This window comes from Marmota marmota, unplaced genomic scaffold (genome assembly GCF_001458135.2).
Source record: "Marmota marmota marmota unplaced genomic scaffold, marMar, whole genome shotgun sequence".
Classification (NCBI taxonomy): domain Eukaryota; kingdom Metazoa; phylum Chordata; class Mammalia; order Rodentia; family Sciuridae; genus Marmota; species Marmota marmota.
In genome coordinates, this window is record NW_025999961.1 from 1,653,307 (window position 1) to 1,677,358 (window position 24,052).

General features: G+C 41.2%; 1 protein-coding gene across 2 annotated transcripts in view; it reads right to left on the reverse strand.

Annotated features, from left to right (window-relative positions):
* Positions 1-18,605, reverse strand: part of Egflam (EGF like, fibronectin type III and laminin G domains) — a 180,617-nt gene extending 162,012 nt beyond the window's left edge. The window contains exons 1-2 of one of the 2 annotated variants that reach the window (XM_048802877.1): positions 18,410-18,605; positions 17,689-17,799 (exon numbers count right to left, since the gene is read on the reverse strand). In XM_048802877.1, the coding sequence (XP_048658834.1) occupies positions 17,689-17,785 (97 nt within the window). In that variant the 5' untranslated portion in view covers positions 17,786-17,799; positions 18,410-18,605. Of the gene's footprint in view, positions 1-17,688; positions 18,099-18,409 lie in introns of those variants that run through there. The other variant, XM_048802876.1, reaches the window with a different exon arrangement.
* Positions 18,606-24,052: the final 5,447 nt, after the last annotated feature.

Below are 24,052 nucleotides of genomic sequence, written 5' to 3' on the forward strand. Positions count from 1 at the left end.
TATATATATATATATATACTGATTTTTCATAATTTTACATACCTATGATAAAGTTTAATTTATAAGTTAGATATAGTAAAAGATTAATAATAATAACTAATAAGATAGAATAATTTTAATAATTTTAATTTTATGCTTTAATAAAACTGCCATCATCACTACTCTTGCTCCTTGTGGCCATCATTAAGTAAAATAAGAGTTGCTTGAACATAAGCACTATGACATGAGATAGGTGAACGAACAACCTGAGATAGCCACTAAGTGACTAATGGGTGGGTAGCACATATAGCATGGAAACACTGAATAATGGGATGATTTATGTCCTAGGTAGGATATAGTGGTACAGTACAATATTTCATCACACAGGAATAGCATATAATCTAAAACTTATGAATTGTTTGTTTCTAGAATTTTCCATTTAATAATTTCAGACTGAGGTTGATCATGGGTAACTAAAGCGATGGAAAGTGAAACCACAGATAAGAGAGACCTATGGGGTAACATTTGTCTACCAACATGGTAAATGGCATTCCAATTTGCATGTCCAAATAAAAATTAGTCAATCATGGGCATACAGAACTGCCAGTGCCTGCCATAACCTTTCAGGCTTCACCACATCAGAGATGGACAGCCCACTTCTGGCTGCCAGCATCTCCAACTTTTTGCCTGAGAGTTTTCTCTGAAGATAAGAAACCTGTTCTGTCTATAATAAGTCCAGCAGGCTGGAAGTACTGGGGAATTAGGATCCACCCTCCCAGCATCCCTCCCCCAATGACCAACAGGATTGGTTTAAGCACTCCAGCTCCCTTGCCCCTCAGTTAGGATAACTGAGTCATGTTCTAGATTTTCTCCTGTGAGTTTGAACTTAACCACTCACATACAACTGGCTTGATTACAAAACCTCATTGACTCCCTGTCTCACTCCTCCATTCCTCTTGCTCATTTTGTTTGCACCTTCCAAATAAACTACTCTCATTCAAATCCTTGTCTCTGAGTTCTGTTTCTGGGGAATTCACTCTAAGACAATGGAGATGACCTAATAAATTCTTTTTAGCTTGACTAATAAACATGTTCAACTCTACTAATATTATGAAATATAAAGTACAAGATTTTATAGCCAAGAGATCAGAACAGGGTCTTTAAAATAGCAGGAACATAAAAATCAGCTAAACCTAACCACAGTGGAAGAAAGTCCCCAGACTACCGTGGTCTTTCTCTTTAGTTCAAATCCACTGGAGTTATGAGAGGTTAGTTTGGGGTCATAATGACTTTCTCAAAAGATGAAGAATTGTCTTCCCTTCATTCCACATGTGTCCAGAGATGTCTGGATCCTTAGAATTTTTCTTTTGGTTAAATTATTTTTATCTAAGTTAAGAGAACAATAATTAACTTTATTCTCTTTAACATTTACAGTGTATCAAGCATAGTAACTTCACTTTTAGTTATCAATCTGCAAGTCTTATGTAGTAAGCCCATTTCAATGGGGGAAGGTGGACAGTCACCTGAAAGGTTACTTTTCTAACTTTTCACCCTTCTGGTAAATGATGGAATCCAGATTCAAATTTCTCTCAGTCATGCTTAGTCTCCTTCCTGCACAACTTTTCAAAAGACCCAGCTACTATCGTCAGGCACAAAAGACATTGAGGCTAAGAAAATAGTATGATGCATTGCTGTGATTATGCTTTTACTAGGTTGCCAGACTTATCAAACAGAAACACAGAATGTCCAATTAAATTTGAACTTTGGATGAACAATGACTTTTTTCCACAAGCAATATTTTGGATATACCCACACTAAAATGTATTTGTTTGATTCAGTAAGTTTCATTGCAAAAGTATTTATCGTTTATCTGAATTTAAGCTCAAGTGGGCATCCTGAATTTTATCTGGTAACATCTGATATGATGCTTATTTTATTACTTAGTTTATGTGTTAATCAAAACAATATAATATATGTAACAGGAACAATTTTTAATTCTTTTTATTTTTTTTTACCATGGTGAGGACATTTAGCATAACATCTACCCTTTTTACAGATTTTTAAGTGTAAAATACATTTTAGTTGACTATAGACACAAATTTGTACAAGAGATCTCTAGGACTTACTTACAGAATTTATATTAAGAGCTATGGATACTTCTGTAATTATTTCTGAGCACCACACTGTCATGAGCAAGTCAGTCTCAGTATTCTCTTATCCATAGGCCAGCAGATCTGTGCTCAGAGGACAAGCTCATCCTCAAAATATCAAGGTTTCTATTACACTTCCAGTTACCCCATGAATTTACAGCAGCCTTCCCTAAGCTTAATCAGACCTGATCCTCAGAGAGCTCTGAATGCAAGCTACACACAAATCAAAACCTTATGGGTACGCCTAGGAGGAAAATAGTAGAAATGGGGCATATATTACAAAGTAGTAGTATCAAAGGTATCCATTAGGGTCTTAGAAGGAAGAAAATTGTCTTAATTTTAAAAAGATTTTAATTGAAAGGCTACTTACAGAAGTATGAACAGCTGTAATAAAGAGCTAAGGATACTGATGTGACCAGAGACCACAACAGAAAGATGCTGTAACTACACCTGGGGTTAAAAGTGAGAGTGGAGAAGATGGAGTTACTGGACCAACCAGAATCAGGAGCCACAGAGGGTTGGGAGCCTGTGGTTGGAGAGAAACAAACAGCTACCAGCAAAGCAGGGAGAAATCAGGGAAGAGATACACTGGATTCTCTCCCCTGCTCTCCTCCTGGTGCTCCCCACTGACTGAACCCAAGGAGAAGGGGGACATGGTGACATTGGAGCACGCAGCAGAGCAGAGGCTGAGTGAGTGCACAGTGAGGAGCAGGACAAAGGAGGAGGTCCACCAGGATGTGGGGCAGAGCACAACACGCTTGGACCTCACTCTCCATGGGTGAACATGTGGAGTCCTTCATTTTCTTAATTCTTGGTGCATCTTTTCCATCACTTTATCATGAAAATATTGAAACATACAGAAAAGTGGGAGAATTTTAGAGTGTTCGTGTATATATTCACCACCTGAGTTCAACCATTAATATTTTACTCAATTTATCATAGATCTAACAATGACCCTTCTCTCCATATGTTGGTGAACTTATTTTTTGATGCATTTTAAAGTAAATTTCAGACATCAGTATACATTTTCCTAATGCTCAGCATCAGATCATTTTTATAGTTCATTTTGATTGCTATTATAACCCAACTTATTTTAACTCTATATTTGTGCACATGTGCATCATCATGGACTTCTCTATAGATCAAGAAGTCAATTGATGAATGGATCCATTGATTGTTTTCTTTCAGTTGGACTGAAATGAATGCCTGGGGCATTCATTTCAGTAGGCTTGTTGGTCCTTAAAAAAAAAAAAAAAAAAAAGAAAGAATGAAAAAACCCTTTGCAAACACTCTTGCTTTTGGTTGCTTTCCTTCTCAGGGATTACAGAATTGATCTTCATAAGCAAGCCAGGGTCAGCACAATCAGACTGAAAAAGAATGTTGAAGAACTGGGGCACTGTTTTCCTCATGACCTTGCAGTCAGACCTCATCACAGGAGACAGTTCTCCTGCAACCTGACCTTCTCAATCATACCAGTCCCACACAAGCCTCATTTGCCTTTGGTTCTAAAGACAGATGGGGGAAAAGGGAGTATTGAGCATTGGACTGTTTTAACTCCCTCCTCACCCACTGTCTTTTGATGTCTGAGTAAGTGGCACTGCCTTTGCTTCTTAACCTGCAAAGACATGATAAAAAGCTGGTCTGAGGCATGTCATGTCAAGCCCCACCTGTTCCCTGGGTATGGCTGGCGATGTATTTCACAGTGTGAACTCCATCAGTGTCTCCTTAAAACCCTGCCATTCCAACAGTCTTTGGCAGCATGTAGATGGGACTTAACTTCTACACTGCTGCTGACTGACCTCGGGCATTCTGTTCTCTGAATCACATTGCAACGCGGGTTTTCAAATGTCTGCATAGGTTGAGCAAAAATGTTGGCAGGTGGAAGCGACACCTTTTCTGTATGGCCCTCAAGGAAGGAAATGAATTTGGGAGCTGGGAGCAGAACCAAATTAATCACACGAGATGAAAACATATTTGCCCAGAATGAGGCTGCTGTTTTCCATTCCACAGCTGTGGGTGAAGGGCTGATCACAGGCAAGACAGGCACTCCATCAGGCACTGCAGGAGATGCCCAGGTGGAGAGAAGCCGGGGTGCAATTCTTGACAAAGTTAAGAATAGAAGACATAAGTCAGGTATACCAACAACATGACATAAAGCAGAATGGGGGAAGAGAGGGATGGCCTCTGCCTAGGAGGAGGATGAAGGCTCACAGACCAGAGGGCAACTGAGTCAAGCTTTGAAGGGTCATTGAATTTCCTTGGGAAGGGATGAGGGAAGCATATTCCAAAGGGGCAAGTCAACATGTGGATAACATTCAGCACTGGGAGAGGGGAAAGGAGGCCTGTGGAATCACAGATAATCCAGCTTGGCAGGAAAACAGCCTGTGAATTCAGTGGAGAAGACAGGAAAGATAGTCAGGGCCATCTTGTGACAGGACTCAGATGCTGGACTTTAAACTTTGGAAGGCTATAGGGAGTCAGACCAGGATATTATACACAAGAGTGACCACATCAGAACTGCATTTGGAAAAGATTATTCTGGCAGAGGATATGGTCAAAGCAAAATGGGGAGAAAGCAGACATCACAGAAATAGCCACTTTTACGTTTGTTCTCTTAATGTAGTAGTAAAGAAGGTAGCTGACTTTTAAAAAATATTCCAACTACAAATAACCTCATTTGTGGTAGGGAATTGTACAGTTTTTACTACTACAGTGGCTTGATGATTTTTTTTCCTTGATTTTGTACAAAGCCCAAAACAAACATTGGCTATTTTTATTAAACTTGAATCTGACTCCAGGGCTTTCAACAATGTCACGAACTTTGCTGTCATTATTTGGGGATATAAACTTCAACAATCTGTACTATAAAATTAAGGAAATGAAATTTTTTTGTTCATGTTTTGTCAGATACCTAATTTCAATTATACATTTGTGCCAATGTCTTCAAAATTGGAAGTTATATCAAATATGAAAAAACTACCAACTCTACCACTATATAATTATAAACTGTAATCAATCTAATTAAGGTGCACTAACTTTAGAGTGCCCATTGTATACCAAATGTTTAGGAATATTTGTAGGTGTATTTAAATAAATCACACAAAGCCCTTGTTGTAGATATTATGAACCTTAAATGTCAAAAAAGTAATCTCAAGAATATAGAGATGAATTACTACATCTGGCATCAGACAACAATAAATGTTGACGCTAGAATTCAAACCTAGGGTTGCCTGTTGGAGTCTCCTTACGATTCCTCCAAGATGAAGGGATACATGTTCCCCATGTCGGATGTGACTAAGCCTGTCAATTACTTTCAAATAGCTATTAAATGAATGCTTCTTCCTGAAACCTAGTGGTTTATTTATTTAACTACACCAATTAGAAACTCCCAGAATATCAAACAAATGTTTGAGAAACTAACAGAAAGCCTTGAGATGGGAATGGTAAGCCTTGAAATATTGAAGGTCTAGCAAGTGTCATTTACTACCCATGAAGATGACTGGGTAGTGAAGGAATGAAAGGCTTCAAAGCCAGGCTCTGTCATCTGGGGGGTCCCTGAGACCCCAGAAATGTTCTTCTCTAGGAGATACCTGGGAGGATTCAGGGGATATCCCCCAGCTGCGACAGCTGCTGCTGGTTTGGAAACAGCCCCGTAGTCATCAGGTCTTTTGCAAAACCAGCACTTTCTCTGTGCATCAAAGAGCCTGAAGCACGACTGAAAGCAGCCCTGGGTCATTCCACAGAGTGTCCCATGACATACAAGGAGCCTCTCCAGTTGAAGGCTGGATGAGGAGGATGTTTCATTGGCAATGTCCTTCCTGACTGCAGAGGGACTCAGGCACTCTGCGATGAGTTTATCCATTAGCTGTAGCAACATCTCTGGGTGGACAGGAAGCAACAAGAGCGAGGGGGTTGTCAACCCAGGTTCACGTGCTGCCTAAACCTATTTCCTTATGGTAGCTTTATGCCCTAACTTCCTGGTGGGGCAAGAATTACAAAACTCAAATGAGATCAACCAAATGTACCATATGATTTTTGTTGGGATACATCCACAACATCTTTATTTCTCATCAGATCAGGCTGTGGTGTCTAAAAAATGATTCTTATATTATAAGAAGCATCTCTCACTGATTGAATTTTTCTACCATGTATAGAATTTTCTATAGTGTATAGTCCTTTTGTTACAGAACACAAATTGAAGGAGCTTCTAAAATATTGGATTACTTGATATGCCTTAGAAATTCACTCTATTTAATCTGCTAGGTAGTTGTGTTACTTTTTTAAAGAGTTCTACTTTTTTTGTAAAATGTAGAAAACATGTAGCAACATCTAGTATATATTAACTTAGCCACGTATACCTTTTTGGGACCCTATTGAAAAATCAACCTAAGTCAATTTAACTGCTTAGTTTTTAGGTTCTTTCATTAAATTAGCTGGTCTCCAACAAATAGATATATGGTAACTGATATGCCCTGTGTGTGCTTTGAATTATCCAGTAAGGGTTCATATATTGAAATTTAATCCCCATTGTGAGGTATTAAGAAAGTGGAAATTTAAATCTGACTATGGTGTTTAGAAATGAGGCCCAGAGAAGTGATTAGGATTAGATAAGGATATCAGGGTGCAGCCCCCATGATTGAAGACTTACAAAAAGAGGAAGAGAGCCAGGCACAGTGTACATACCTATAATCTCAGTAACTTGGGAGGTTGAGGCAAGAGGAATTGCAAGTTTGGGACCAGCCTCAGCAACTTTGCAAAGCTGTAAGCAGTTTAGTGAGACCCTGTCTCAAAAACAAAAAGGGCCATTGTTGAGAGCCACAGCCCAAGGGGCCCCAGCAAACTTCCAGCTGCCAGCAAACTTCCAGCTGCCGGCTGATGATTGGCTCACAGCGGCCCCAGCAACATCTAGCTGATTGGCTCCTCGGCCCCAGCAACATCTAGCTGATTGGCTCCTCTGCAGTGATGCTCATTGGGCTGTTTCCCTGCCCTTTCAGACCACGGAGCTGCTCATTGGGGGACTTTTTTTTGGCTCCGCCCACGTGACCCAGCCAATCGGCCTCAAGAGCAGGAGGATTGTGGGAGGTGGAGAGAAGCTTGTGTGGGAGAGAGAGGCTTGTGGAAAGCCAGTGGTGGCAGTTGAGGCTCTGAGGGTTTTTCCTGAGAGGCTGTTTTGTTTGGCGTGTGTGGTTCTAAAAATAAAGTTAGTTTCTTTTGACAAGTGGCTCCTGATTGTGCCCAGCCAGACTGCGGCAGGCCATACAACATGGCTTGGTGGCAAAGGACCTCTGGTTCAATCCCCAGTTCAAAAAAAAAAAAAAAAAAGGCCGGGGGAGAGAAACACACACACACATGCACATGCTCCTTCTCTCTGACCATGACATGCTCTGCACCCCTTGGACTCTGCTAGCACAGTCATCACCAGGTGCAGCCCTATGATCATGGACCTAAACTGAGAGCAAAAACAATCTCTTTATCATACCCAGACTCAGGCATTTTGCTGTAGTAACAGCAGACTAATACAGATAATATTTTGCTTTTCAGCCAGGTTGTACACTACAATTAAAGCAAATGTCAGGCCAAATTCTGCCACATATACCAACATCCACAGGCAAAAGACACAAAAACTATCATAGGAGCTTCTCTTGCAAATTTGGTAACATCTCTTCTTTGCCATTTTAGGAACTCCACAGTAGTACAGCAGAGACAACCCACCACATCTGGTTCATTTCCTTTCTTTGTACACAGCACACAGTCTTCTCCAGAACCCTTACAGTTTGGTTGGGGCCCATGTGACCATGGTCTGATGCAGTACATAAAATCTCTTATGCAAACCTTTCTCTTTATCTTGGAGATCCATTTTTTTATAGTTGTAGATAGACAGAATGCCTTTATTTTATTTGTTTATTTTTATGTGGTGCTAAGGATCAAATCCAGTGCCTCACACATGCTAGGCAAGTGCTCTGCCACTGAGCTACAGCTCCAGCCCTGGGGATCCATTTTGAAGATGATGTCTTTATAATATGGAGGTATTAAAGACAGAATAACTCAGGTCTTTATATCACCCTTTAGAGGATGGCAGCCCAGAAGAGCCAGTCAACCAGAAATAACACGCTGGACTTGGAATAAATGAAAAATAAATTTTGTGTGAAGCCACCAAAATTTTCGGAGTTTCTCATCACATCACATAGTGTTAATTATCTTGATTAATGCAAACACCTGCCTATATCTATTAAGGCAGATACAGTAACATTGTAACAGCAGCATCAGCAAATCATCTAGGGGGCCAGGCAAATGACTCTAATTTTACATGGGCCTTATATCTAGCAATATTTATGCTAATTAACAAATTAGCATAAATTTTTTGATAGTTTGTGAGTTTTTGATAACATCATTCAAAGTATTTTTGTAGCCACCTTTTAGAATGGATTATAAGGTTCTTCAAATAATAACTAAGCAGTTCTGGAGTGTGGGTTTTCACCTAGGGCACAGGTAAAGTTTCAAATATTTAACCAGTGGTATGGCACCGTCACCAACATAAGAAAATAGATGTGAACTCTCATGGTAGAGTGCTGTCTTCTAACCTGGATTACTTCAAGCATTAACTAAGCTCCCCTAGGATAGAGATTAAAGTAATTCATACTGCTACTGTTTATATTGAACTATTTAAAAAATAAATCACAGACAATATAACAGGCAACTAATTCACAGCCGCCACCCATTTTATTTATTTCTCTGCTCACTCTAAGAATCACAAGCAAAGGATCATGGGACTATTCTTAAATGTAAGATTAGATCAATAAAATTAGCCATCTGTCCAAGGAAGGCTTTAAACGCAGGTTATATTTAAGTATTATGTTCCCAACTGCCCAGATGTTATACCAAAGTGCCTGCTGATACGACTCCTTTTGCACAATATAAACTGTTAAATGGCTAATATAAACCTATTGCACCAAGAAAAATAAATAGCATTAACATTGGATTAAATTTGATTTGGGATTTTTGGGTTCCCTGTCAGCAAACACAAGTGTTAAAATTTAAATTGCTCAGGATTTGCAGAGTCAGAAAAAGAATGAAACATCAAGTGTCTTTAGGGGAATAGAGAATGAAGAGACTTGGAATTGAGATCAAAGCATCAGAAAGTAAATCCTTGGTTGGTCTGGTTGGTTATGGTAATAATAATTACTGTGATTATTGTTAGATAATATAGGCTGAGTATCCTTTATCCAAAATGCCTAGGTAGTTCCAAATTTAAATTTTTTCAGACTTCAGAATATATGTATATATGTACTGAAATATCCTGGAAACAGAACCTAAATCTAAACATGAAATTTATATACACTTTATACTATAATCTAAAAGTAATTTTATGAACTATTGTTTTGTAACTTGCGTACAAAACTAGTTTCACACATAAGGTAAGCTATGGAATTTTCTACTTGTGGAATTATGTGAAAGCTCAAATGGTTTTGGATTTTGGACAATTCTGGGTTTCAGATTTTCAACCTGTAATATCTTATGTAACACTTGAGCTCTTTCAAAGCACTAGTTTGAAACTTTATTTCCTTTGATTCTTAAAATAAGCTAATGGAGTTATCTAGGGTAAGTGGGGACTCCCTATAGCTGAGAAAATATAAGAATAATTAACAGGAAGTGGATTGAGCCTGGTCTATCTTTTTAGGTTACTGGTAGTGGCTCATGAATTACTCTGACCTCCTGGTCACTGAGCAAGATCTGAACTACTTCCTAGTTCTCTAGCTTCACGTAAACATTTGCTGACTCCCAATCACAGATCAGTCTGGATAACTTTCTTTTTGGAACAGCTTCCCCCCTCCACCTCCATCCTGTAAAACTTTGCCCAAAACAGTTACCAGGAAAACATCGCCCATCAACCTGAGGGTTACCATTTCACAAAGGAAAACCATTCAAGGGGAATCCACATACTTTGCAGCTTCATTTTCCAAACTAACTCACCCAGGCAGGCAGTCTTTCTGATTTGTAAATTAATTTATACAAAAAAATTTGCAACTCAATACAAATTAAATCACGTGCAATCACACATTACATGTATAGAAAAGGATAAAAGTACATGTAATCATCAATGACTGTGTTTGTTACTTAGGATACCTGCAAATATATTTATCCTGTAAGGTTTTTTATTTTTTCTTACCCAGATTAAACAATCCGAGTTTCTTCAATAGTGCCTTCAAACTTCAGTCTTCTAATCCTTTTGCCTTGGTTCGTGCACTTTCTTAGTCTTCTGAGCAAGCCTATATGGTAGGTTCTCTCATTAACCAATTTTTATGGATGAAGAAACTGAGGCTTACTGAGCTTATATAATTTGCCCAATGCCACCAAGTAACTCATGTAAAACAGTGTCAGAACTTGAATCCAAATTTGTTGAATATCAAAACGTGTGTTCCCACCAGAGCTTTCCTGCTCAGCCAGGAAAACCAGCCATTGGAGGCAGAAAGAACAAACTTTGTAAAGGCAAGAGATAAAGGGAGGACAGGGATTGATTTTATAAAATAGGCAAGGCTTTTTGTTAAGGCTCCTGTGGGTTTCCCCCCTTGTGGAGCCATCTCTCAATGAACGTGTGGGAATGAGGACGAGGAGAACCTGATTCCGACAAGATGTCATTCGTGTACCTTGAGAAAACCACACATCCCAAATCCAGCCTCCAAAAAACCCACTGAGAGTCTAAACACAGGGTTGTCTTATCAAATTACAGATACAGGAAGCAACATGCTGTTGATAGCAGTTGCAGTATGGTGAGAAGGAACCAAACAGAGACTGCAGGTGCAGCAAAGAGCACCTGGGGAGGAGGTGTAAGGGAGGGGAGGCACAAGTGAAGCCCAAATTCTCAAAGTGTAGACTGAACCACTGGCAAGTCACCCAAAATCTCATTGTTAAAAAGCCAGATGCCTAGGGTGCACTCTAAAAATTCTTACCTATCAGAAATTATTTGGCCAGGGAACCCACACCTGTTGGAAGCCCTCTCTGGAAAGCATGCCCTCTACTGACAAATATTTTATTTGATTTGGTTTCTTTTCACCTGAGCCCCTTTTCTCCTTGTGAAATCAGGGCTTCTGCAAGGAAGCAAATATCTTCTAGCTCATTTCAAGAGGTTGAAGCCACACTTTGGGTTCTCCTTCAAAAGGGAGGTCCACAATTAATGGAATCAACGCTGAGTTTGGGGATGAGTTTACAAACTGCCACGTCTCTTTCCCTTTTTCCTTTTTCTATCCCTGAAATAGCAGGTGCACTTCCAACAGGCACAGCTTGGCGTGCGGTGAGCAAGACAAGAGGCAAGGCTCTTGACCAGCTCCAAAGGTTTTCTACTGCAATCAAGACAGCTTGCCATTTCGTCAGTTGGGAAGAGCCACAGTCCTGCTTGCCCAGTGAGTGAGGTGGGGAAATACAAGGTATCACAGGATAGCTACGTGAAAGCTGACGTCCATCTCAGCCTCAGACACTTGGAACCCTGGGTTTCATCCATCTAGCTCAGAATGCTGGACCATCTTTGGGCTACAGTAACCCATGAGCAGATGGATGACTACTCCCAGAAGAATTCTAAAGTTATTAAAGCTCTGTGTAAGAAACCAAAAGGAAAACAAACAAACAAACAACAAAAAACACCTCAGTTACTTTCTGGCCAAATCATTTTTCCTTGAGAAACAAGTACTGCCTAGCATGAAACTACATTTATCATTGATCTTGACTTCTCTGCCCCTTCATCTCACAGAGAATCATAAGAAAAACAGAGAAAAAAGACGGAGAGAGGTGCTTTATATAGGGATTAGACATGATGTAGAAACTAATCGGAGGAAGCGGGGCTAATGCAGTGAAGAGTCAGTGGATTTTCTTTGGAAAGGGGGCTTGTCTTGGATGAGACCTATATGTGAGACAGTAACGAGTCTCATAAATTCCAGGTTGACAGAGGTGGCACTGGGAAGACCAACTTCATACTAGCTGCAGCAGAAAACCCCCACGAGTGCATGTGCTCTCCTTCATCAACCAACAAGATCTACTGCCCATGAGCTAACTCTCCTCTCTAGCCTCTTGCTTTGTCTGTTCCAAGTTTCCCTAGATCCTTATATTAATACAGTTATGTGGGTAGAGAAACACTGAGGACGTGGAATGGAAAAGATTGAAGATTCAGAATAGAAATAGAAAATGAATAGGAATAGAAAATGCCACTCTGGAAAACAGTTTGATGTTTTCTTATCAAGTTTTGCATACACCTGGTGCAATGATGTGTCTTCCTAAAAACGAGTGTGGACCCTCAGATTATCTGGGGGAAATTGTGAACTCTGAACCCTAACTTTCAAGTCTCCCACTGACCCTGGGACCTCAGGCAAACTGGACAGACAGGAGGAAAGTGGGATCCATGTGCATTCTCCAAGCTCTCTCCCTGTGCCAGCGAATTAACCAATGCCTTGAGTTTTTTTAAAATAAATAAAGCCACAGAGGTGGAGGCACTGGCCTTTAACCCTGCAACCCCTGACTCCCAGCACCCTATCCCAACCCTATCCCAGCACCAGCCTCAAACTTGCCAGGGCGGGACCAGCCCTAAGAACTGCACTGTCAGAATCTTGTGGAGGGACAGCAGATCTATACCCTACCTACCGCATGGATATCTGAGCAGGCCTAATGACACCAACCTGTGTGCAGTCACAGAAGCCTTTTAAGCCAGAGACGCTGTGCTCAGTGACAAGCAGGGTTTAGCAAATAATGCTTATGCATTCACCCACAAGAAAATTAAGTTTGACTTACCTCTCAAACCTTGTGCAAAAATTAACTCAAAATGAATCATGAACCTAAATGGAAAAACCTAAAAAACTTCTAGAATAAAACACAGGGAAACATCTTTATAATCCTGACTTAAGCTTCCAAAAAAAGAGTATGAGCCATTTAAAAAGTAGTAAATTGGACTTTATCAAAATTCAAACTTTCTGAAAGGTAACATTAAGAAAATAAAAAGACAAGTCACATATTAGAAGCTGATATTTATAAAACATGTATCTGATAAAGGAGCTGCATACAGAATATACAAAGTACACTCAGAATTCAATAATAAGAAAACAAACATCTGACATTTTTAAAAAGTCAGCAAAAGATTTGAACACAGACAAGGTGCAGTGGTCCACACCCATAATCCAGCTACTTGGGAGGCTGAGGCATGAGGATTGCAAGTTTGAGGTAACACAGGGAGATCCCTTCTCAAAAAGAAAAATTACATTAAATTTATTTATTTTTTCTTGATCGGAACAGTCATTTCACCAAAGGACACTTGGATGGCAAATGAGTACGTGAAAAAAGTATTCAATATCATTAGTTGTTAAGGAAATACAAATTAAAACTGTGATCTCAATATGCATCTATTAGAAATAGCTCAAGTAAAACTGAAAAAAAAAAAAACCAACTACTCTAAGCGCTATTGAAGATTCAGAATAGAAATAGAAAATGAATAGGAATAGAAAATGATACAGCCACTCTGGAAAACAGTTTGATGTTTTCTTATCAAGTTTTACATACACCTGGTGGTATGATGCTACTCCTGCTTATTTTTCCAAAAGAAATGAAAACATATTCACCCAAAGACTAGTATGTGACTTGCATGTGTGTAGCAGCTTTATTAATAATAGCATGGAGCAGTTCATGACTCATTTGCTAGAGAAAAGTTAAACTGAACAATAGAAAAGGAACAAACTACCTATGGGCAATGACACTGATGCATCTTCAAAGCATTATGCCAAGTGAAACAAGGGAAATACCACCCATGACATTCTGAAGAGGCAAAACCACAGGGACAGAAATCGATCTCTGGTTTCCAGGGTCTGGGAGGGAGTTAATTTTCTAGAAATGAACACAAGGGAATATTTTCAAGTGATGGAAATGTTCTATATATTTTTATTATGGTGGTGGTTACATTACTGTGTATGTTTGTAGGAATTCATCAAACTGTATACCTAAAAAGGATGAATGTTACCAGATGTAAATTATACCACTATAAATCTAACCCTCCCCCCCAAAAAAGATGATAATAAAGACAAGAGTTTCTGATCTTCTTGTGGGAATATAGATGGCTTATTGTGTGCTGGTTCCAGCAGGTGTCTGAGTTTCTTCTTCCCTTCCTTCTGCCCCACAAATGCCACAGTACCCTTGCACTTACTGGTGGGATTCAGGGTAAGGGAGAAGCACTAGAGACCACCAGCAGAGTGGGGTTTAGGCATTAGTCCCTGTTCAGCTTCTGATTGTACTCAAGCAAGACACTAAATGCCCCTCAGCCCACTTACAAAATGAGGGTTTATCCACTTCCTTCCAGGTCTTGGATTTGCATTTGTGTCTGAAAAGGAATGAATGGCTTTTCAACAAATGGAGTTTCTACACTATGAAGACCTGGGGGAAAGACATCATGGTGATGGTATAGACTTAGAGCCTTCTGCCCTCCCAATTTTCCAAGGGCTCCCAGGTACTCTAGTGGACCCTCTAGGCCTTGTGAGCAGGACCAGCTCTAAGATCTGCACTGTTAGATCTCTCACTTGTGGAGAGACAGTAGATCTATACCCTACCTACAGCATGGCGATCTGAGTAGGCCTAATGACACCAACCTGTGTGCAGTCACAGGAGTTCAACAAGAAAAGCAAGCTGCTGGTCATCACCCTGTAGGACTACCCTTCTGATCCTTAAGGATCAGGTTGGTAGCCAGTGGCTTCTAAAACCGCACATCAGTACCACATTGCATGCCTTTGGAGGCCTGGCAATGTTCCATGTGCAAATGTTTATTTAAGAGCAACTCAGTCACTCCCCCCCCCCAACACACACACACACACACAAAGAGAGATAATGTCCTTGACCTGGGCTCCAGGGCACTGTACCTTGGGAGTGCCCATCTGCAGCCTGGAAGAAGACACTCTACAAAATAATCTACAAACCTCTCTGAACAGAGCTGCTCTAAATTCAATTTCTGACCCTGAATACCAAAGCCTAAATTCCTATTCTACCACTGACTAGTCTTATGGCCTTGGGTGAGGTTTTTAACCTCTCTAAGCCACAATTTTCCTTCAGTAAAGCAGGGATGATAATACCCATCTCCCAGGGCTATGAGGTCGACTAAAGAAATCAGTGTATGTCACATTCTCAGAACAATGCAACAAGCACTTGATTAGTGTTAGTTATCATTGTTTCATTTGACTTACTTTCAAAACTGCCATTTCTTGTGAGTCATAGCACCTGTAGAGATTTATTTGCTTATGTTCAGTACCAGAAGATGTACTGTCTTGGGGTGGAGGGAAAGGGTGTTTGTACCCGAAGCTGCTATCTGCTTTTTTTCTCACCAAAGATGGGTGGGGATGGAGAATTTTCAGGTTAATGTGAATATAAGTCTTCTCCAACAAAGCAACACTTATCAAAAGTAGATTTAGCAACCTGGAAAGATAGGGCAGGCTCTCCAAACAAAACAGGACTGCTCTGGAATGCTGGCACTGTGGCCACCTACCTCCAACGTACAACACATAGACCAATTTCTATGGAGGCATCAAGGTACAGAGATGCTCCCATAGGGGTACCAGCAGGGTTTACTGGTGTCTGGGGAAGATTATAAATTAGCTCATTGCTGTTCACATTACAACCAAGCAGGGCACATTCAGTTTTTAATCTGGACCAATTTTCCGGATCAAAAACTAGTCTTTCCAAGGGATGTAAATGAGCCCAGGAGGAAAATGTCCCCTGAAGTTTATGAAGTAGCTGTCATTTTAATCTCAGCAGCTTTCCAACCTGAAAGTCACTGTCTGGATGAAATTATAAAGTAATAAGAAAATTCTTCTGGGCTGAACTTAGTCTAAACACACCTTCTACCTTGAATTTGATGTATTTAATATGCCAACAATACTCAAAAGGCAGAGTTTCCACTATCAAAACCCATCTATGCTTCAAGTAAAACCAGAGGTCAACATATTTGTGGCATGAATATCAGAAGGAGACCCTTAATGAACAAGGTAGAAAGAAAGGAAGAAAAATAGTGTGAGCCATATGTGCAATTTATACACCAGTCTTTTGTAAAATATTTTAGAATTCTAGTTACGTGGACTGAAATCTATTCTTAAAAGAACACTGTAAACACCAGAGTTAGAAATACAACTTTGTATTGTTGAAAAATTGTGACTAGATGGTTTCATGTGTACACACCTGCAGATTTGATGGTGATGTGGTTCTCTTATGGAGGAAATTTAGAAAGAAGGCCTTTTTTGAAATACATGAAGTGTGTATATGGGCATGCAGGAAGAAAAACAATTTAATATAATACTGCATTGGACTGTTGCTGTTATCTCCAAAATGAATTGCACCGTGTGGAAATGGAATAGCTCATAATTTAAGCCTGGTGCAGAATATGATAATGATCCTAAGGCAGGTAGCAAAGCACAAGCGACCACAGATACACCCTAAAGACAGGACTCTCCCAGAGCTGGGAGGCAAGTCACATCGTTTCAGATAGATCCTTGTGCAGTGAAAATATTTAAGCAGCCAAACGGGAACCTGCCAGGATTATTTTCTTTGCCCTCTGCTAAATTTTCCCTGGTTTGCCTCTTTCTTACAGAAACATTTGTGAAGATAAACTGCACTTTCTTTGAGTTTTGCAGACTGCATTCAAATAAAGTTATATTGTTTTCCATTGTTCATAAGATATAATTAATCCCATAAGACAACCTCGTTTACGAAGAAAGCTAAGAAAAAACAGATTTTTTTCAGAATTCTAAATATGGTCCTAGCAAAGAAGAATGAAAATCGTTATTCAGAAACAATGCTTAAAACTTTATTGTTTAGAGTGTTCTACTGTGAATAATCTCACAACACAGGCAAAACTGAAGTAGATAAACATACATAAAGACTTTTTACCAATATAACTTGAGGAAATGCAAGCTATTGTGATTTCTAGTTCTCCTCAGTCCTTTGTGATAGCCTACAATGCATACATCTTTGTTGAAACACCAGAGCAAAGACAGGAGTTCAAAACAGGATCAAATTAACCCACTGAGCGCTCCTTTCTGCACAAACAGCCTCAGGGCGATAGAGGATCCAAACTGCAAAGTGCGCATCCCTACATAGTGCGTGGGCAGGACCGGAGATGTGCAGGGGCACTCCAGGCAAACCTTCAGACACTTAACAGGAAATGGCTGGGCTCTAGGCAATATGAATTCAATAAGATGTTTAGAGACCCAGGAGGAGCTGTTTGACTCCTCTGCACAGCCGCAATCCTCTAATTGATACAGCATGATCGCTACCCCAACTCTTAGGTCTCTGTGGTCAAATACAGAGCCCACCACCTCTCCTGGATCTGGAAAATAGATCATTTCTTTAAACAAACAAATATCCCTGGAACCGCCTGGGCTAGGGGGAGGGCGAGGCTCCTGTCTGCTTAGCCGCGGGCAGAGTTGAAGCCGGATAAACTGGCGCTAGACAGGGGACAGAAAGGCTGTGCGTTGCGGGCTTTGCGTCCTCGCCAAAGGCCAGGACTGGGGTGCTCGGGGCAGAGTGCCCCTGGGCGGACTGTGTGAATTACCTGGTTTTCGGAGAGCAGCTCTAAGCGACAGAGCGCCGGGTCGGATGCTGGAAGCCAGGAGCAAGAGCCCGAGCAAGACGCCTCGGATTGAATCCATTTCTCCGCCGGCGCCTGCAAAGTTTCACCAAGTCCCAGACGCTCAGGGAAAAGGGCGTCTCCTGGGGGACGTGGGCTCGCGGACCCGCGGATCCCTCGGCAGGGGTGAGGAGGCGGGAGACCAGGAACCACAGAGGAGTCCACGGGGGAGCCCAAGGAACCGGAGAGCAGCCGGGAGGTCGGCGTGCGAGAGTGAAGCCGGCTTGAGCAGCAGGGCTTGGGGAAGCAGAGGGGGGACGGTGGAGGCCGATGGGAGGGACAGACTGGCCGCCAGTGGGAGGGAAGGTCGACCCGCCCCGGGATGGAATTACAATCGAGTGGAAGTGAGACGGGGCAGGCCTTGAAACCATTCGCTCCTCGCCCACCTCGGGTGCAGACAGCCCGCCCCTCACCCCCTCTAGCTGCCCCCAGCTCAGCCCTTCCCCTCTGGCCACTTAGATTGGGGGTGCAGGAAGGCCGACTTCAACCACTGGAGCCACAAGGGCAAGAGTTAGAGAATGACAAGTCTAGGACCCTCTGCCGAGGTCCTGACCCCGAACTCGGGGAGCCTCCCCCTTCCCTGGCTGGACCCTCCTCCGGCCGCGCCCCCTAGGTCGCTTCCACCCAGTTTAGCGACTTCTCTCACCTCAAAGATTGATCGTGCTGGTCCAGGGCACTTGAGGGAATGAGAGTGGCGGGGTGATTTGCAAGTGGAGAAGAGGGGGAGGAGGCGGGGCAGCAAGGTCTAGGCTCTAAGAAGATAAATGGGATTTAAGATGCGCAGATGGAGAGCTGGGGCCCGGCCTCTCAGACCGAAACGCCGGGTGGAGATTAGGGCCCCGCGCAGGGGAGCAGGGTGCCCTCACAGCAGGGTTGGCAACTTGAGACCCTCCAAGGGAGGAGATAAAACTCCAGGGTAATCCTGGACAGAGACGCATGCTCAGCCCCTGGAAGGGCGCACTCGCTGGCCCGGCTGAGGTTGGGTACCCGAGCGGGGTCGTGGTCACTGATCTCGGGATCCTGATTCCAGGCTTGGCTCCCAGGAAGGAGAAAGACCCCTTCCCCTCCTCTAGTTTTGCTCCCCCAGGACTCACTGAAGTGCGCCTTTTGCAGTTTCGCAGTACTGACCCGAGAGGGGAGACTGGGTACACAAGTTCTATTGCATACTTGCATTCTGACCTCCTATCAGTGAAGAGAAAAGAGATAGAATAAATAAACCAAGAGGAAAAAACTACAAGGGGAAAGCGGCCCTTGCCAGTTCCTGGGGAAAGATCAAAGGCTCCAGGAAGTGCCCCGCAGAGGGAGACTGCGGTTGTAGGCAGAGAAGATCAGGTGCGGTCCCGCCCCACCCGGCAGCATAGCCAAGGCTCTACTGGTGTCCTCGCCCTTGTTAACCTGCCAATTGGTACAAAGGAAAGAGACATTGTTAACTGAGGTTCTCCTCAGTATCCCATGGCTAGAAGGCTTGCAATGAGCCTAATCTTGTTAGCAACACTAGGTTTTGTTTCCTTCTCTGCTAGCCTTTTCAGTGTGCCACGGCCCACAGATAAATTCAAAGTCCACTCCAACTTGAGTATTTGGAAGTCTTAGCTGTGACACCAAAGTTTGTCTCTTTGCATAGAATTGATGCAGGAGAGTCCAGACTAAACTGTGCTCTTCAGTTCCAAGAAGAAACTAGGCAGGGAAACTGGACAATGCAGTGACCCCAGGGCAGCCAGTGTAGAAGGTCATAGAATCCATCCTAAATTCACTGGATTCATTAGAATTACCAGAGACCCCCTAGAGGTTATCTGAACCCTGCCTCTACTCTACCCAGGAATCAGCTTTCAGCATCCTTGGCAGGTCATGTCACCTCTGTTTGAATTCACCTGTGCCTAAGAATTCTTACCTACCACCAGACAAAAGTTATCGGACAGCTCTCTTCATGAGAAAGCAATTTCTTATATCAGACCTCATGTGGCACTTGCATATTGCAATGCAGACTCCTCCCACATTGGTTGTGTTCTTTCCCACTTAAAATGATTCTCCTTGTTGCAGACATTGGAAGTATCAATAATCATTAATATTACAGTTGGTATTTGTATAACATTTTCTGTGCACCAGATCTTGAAGTGATTTGTAATCCCCATAACAACCATACCAGGTATGGTTGTTAGTATCAACCCCATTTGAAAGATGAGCATTAAAGTTTAAGTAACTTGGGCTGGGGATGTGGCTCAAGCGGTAGCGCGCTCGCCTGGCATGCGTGCAGCCCGGGTTCGATCCTCAGCACCACATACAAACAAAGATGTTGTGTCCGCCGAAAACTAAAAAATAAATATTAAAAAATTCTCTCTCTCTCTCTCTCTCTCTCTCTCTCTTTAAAAAAAAAAAAAAAAAAAAGTTTAAGTAACTTGCCCACAGTCATCCAGTTCACAGGCAGCAAAGCTGTGACTGAATCCAGCTGGTCTGCTTCCAGAATCAGAGACTGTTAAGAATACCAGGTGGTGAGCAGACCCAGCAAGGGACTTGGGTATTTAATCCTAGGCTCTGCCTACAGTGTGTCTTAGTAAAATGAATGGGCTGGAATAAATCACTAAATTCCTGGTTTTGTGGGGCTGGGGTTGTGGCTCAGAGGTAGAGCACTTGCCTCGCACATGTGAGGCACTGGGTTCGATCCTCAGCACCACATAAAAATAAATAAACAAAATGAAGGTATTGTGTTCATCTACAACTAAAAATATGTTTAAAAATATTCCTGGTTTTGTTTTCTCTTTATTAGCTATAAAGCAGGACCATCTAATCCACTCCATTCTAAACTGTGTCTTTTAAAACACTTGTAAAAGTCCAATGCAAATTTTTGCAAACTTAGGTTTCAGCCTTTTTCACTGATATCCTCAAAATGACATGTGTCCATGTTGTGCCTTCTATGTCCTATGTTTCCCTTCCATCTTTGGCAGATGACCATGGGAAATTTGAGAAATACTCTTATTTATTTCTTCCATGGCTTACTTTTGACTATATTATTAAATTTTACTTTTGATCATCTCCAAATACTCTAGGCCCTCAGGCCACTGAGACCAGTGCTTACTTCTTGAAATCTGCTTGTTACAAATGTAGGGCACATATTAGATAGAACTTACTCTCCTCATTTACAATTCAAGTAACATCCCCCAAGGTTCCCTCTCCTTTCAGTTTGACAACCAGTTTATGGCATTTGTAAATCTGACTGAAGACACTTTTCTTGACATCTTGGAGGAGAAGAACTAAAGAGGGCAAAGGGACTCTGAATGTTTCATTAAAAAAAAAAAAAAGTTGTTCAAATTCTCTTGTGGTCTAAACCCAATTAATAAGGTCACCAGCAGAAGAGTGACCTACTACTTTGCTCAATATCATGGAAGAGGAGTCTGACCTTAGCTCCATGGGACAGATTTGGAGGCTGTTAGAAGAAAGAAAAGGCAAACTTATTAATTCAGAATTTTTGGTAAGACCCTAAATGAGAGTGAGAAAAAGATAACAGCAAAGAATCATCTCTCGATTTAATTTACTTTTCTGAATAGATTATATGCACATAGAAAATTTGCAGTGTATATCAAGCAGGGTGCACAGTGAAAAATAAGTTTCCTTTTATGCTTTCTTTCTCAAAAGCAAACACTGTATCATTTCTTGGGTGTCCTTCTAGAAATCCTCTGTGAACATCAAGCAAATTATTAGATACATATATTTATGAATATATATACATATATTATTGGATACATATATTTTTGACAAACAGTAGTATCTTCTACACATTACTTAATTTGAAGATCTTTCCAAATCGGCAGCTCTGCCTCCATCTTACTAGCTGTTGAGTAACATTCAATTGTGTGATGTGTAATTTATTTGTTATTTTTTCTGTTGCTTTCAATGTTATTGTTATAAACGATACATTAGTGAATGACCTTGAGTGTATAACAGTTTGCACATGTTATAAAAGACCGTAGGGTTCAATTCTAGACTAGCAGTTACTCAGTTCAAGGGTAAATGCCTTTTCAATTTAGATAATTTGACCAAATTTCTTCCCAAGGGGGTTGTACTAATTTATACCGTGTTTGTTAGCTTTCCATTGAGGTGACAATATACCTGAGGAAGACAACTTAAAAGGAGGAAGTGTTTATTTTGACTTACAGTTTCAGAGGTTTCAGTTCAGAGTTGACTGGCTCCCTTGTTTTGAGACCAAGTGCCCCTAGCCCCTTTAAGGTCACACTTGCAAGTACTAGTGTCCTTCCTCTGGGCCCTACTTCTCAGGTTCTACCACTTCCCAATACCTCCACAGGCTGGTGACCAAACCTTGAGTGTATGGGCTTTTGAAGGATCCTTTAAGATTCTACCACAAAATCTTCCCCATGCTTCCTCTCTGTTCTGCATTTTTGAAGAAAAGTTAAGAAAATTTAAACCTCCTGATCATTTTTAATTAAAATACACAAACATCAGTAGGCCAGGAAAAAATGCAAAGATTTCTTCTACCCTCAGTATGAAATAACCATCAGTTGAGAATAAGTCTCATCATGTGCAAGGCTCTGTGCTAAGAACAGACATAACATATTAGAGAAGACACAGCAAAAGTGTAATTGAAATGCACTTTTGTGTGGAGATAACTCAGTTTTGTTGGGAGAGGAAAAGAGGTGCACAGCCAACTGTTCCTTAAACAGCGTCACAGACCTAAGTAAGTGTGCAAGCAACATGCAGATCTGTTGAGAGACAAAGACATGCACTGAACCCATGCAATAATAACTATAAAACACATAGCCATCTGCTATGGATTGAATTGTGTGTCTCTCCAAAATTTGAAGGTTAAAGTTCCAACTACCAATATGATTGTAACTGGAGGTGGGAATTTGAGGAGTTAGTTAAGGTTAAATGAAGGTCATGAGGTTAGGATCTTAATACAATAGAATTGTGGCATTATAAGTAGAAGAAGAGAAAGGGATCTCCCCACCCGCCTCCTATGTGAGGACACAGGGAGAAGGCAGCCATCTGCAAAGCAGGAAGAGAGACCTCACCAAAACTCAACTATGCTGTTCTTGTATATATATATATAACTTTATTTTGTATTTATTTATTTTTATGTGGTGCTGAGGATCAAACGCAGTGCTTCACATAAGCTAGGCGAGTGCTATACCACTGAGCCCCAGCCCTAGCCCCAACCATACTGTTCTTCAAGCCACCCAAGCTGTGGTACACAGTCAACCTCACTAATGTTAAATCTTGCTTATTAAATATAATAGGATTTTTCAGGAATGATATTGGAAATCACCAGGTTTAATTACCTGGTGTTCCAAAATCTGCCTCCTTTCTTTGGTATTCATTTCTAGCAGCATTGACTGCAAATAACTTGGGGAATTATAGTGTAGTTGGGTAAACAGGTGTTTCTCCAGCCTTCTATTTTAATGTAAACTTTTTGAGGGGCATACCAGGGATTGAACTCAGGGGCTTTCTACCACTGAGCCACATCCCCAGTCCTATTTTGTATTTTATTTAGAAACAGGGCCTCACTGAGTCGCTTAGCACCTCGCTTTGCATGAGGTTGATTTTGAACTCGTGATCCTCCTGCTTCAGCATCCTAAGCCCCTGGGATTACAGGTGTGTACCACTGTACCTGGTAACAGATATTTTTTTATTAGCACTTTATAGTTACACATAGTAATTGGGTTCATCTCAACAAACTCATGCAAGCATTGAATTCCATTTCAGTTCATGATCCCCCTATCCCATCCCATCCTCCCTTCCCCTCCCATTCTCTTTCCTCTTCTCTACTAGATTTCCTTTCACTCATCTATTTATTTATATTTGATTGATTCTTTGAACCTATGGATAAAGGTGAAGTTCCCTGGGGTATATTTATATATACACATAACATGATTTTTAAAGGGTTCGTTCTGCATTGCCTTCCCTTACCCATCCCTCCCCTTTGTCTCTTGATCTCCTTCTACATTACTGATCTTCCCTTTACCGTTATGTTATTCTGTCCTTCCCTCCCCCGTTCCTTTATTTTATTCTAGCTTCACATATCAGAGAATACATTTGATCTTCAAGTTTCTGAGTTTGACTTATTTCACTTAGCATGTTATTCTCCATTTCCATCCATTTACCAGCAAATGCCATTATTTCATTATTTTTTATTGGTTGTTCAAAACATTACAAAGCTCTTGACATATCATATTTCATACATTTGATTCAAGTGGGTTATGAACTCCCATTTTTACCCCGTATACAGATTGCAGAATCACATCAGTTACACATCCACGTTTTTACATATTGCCATACTAGT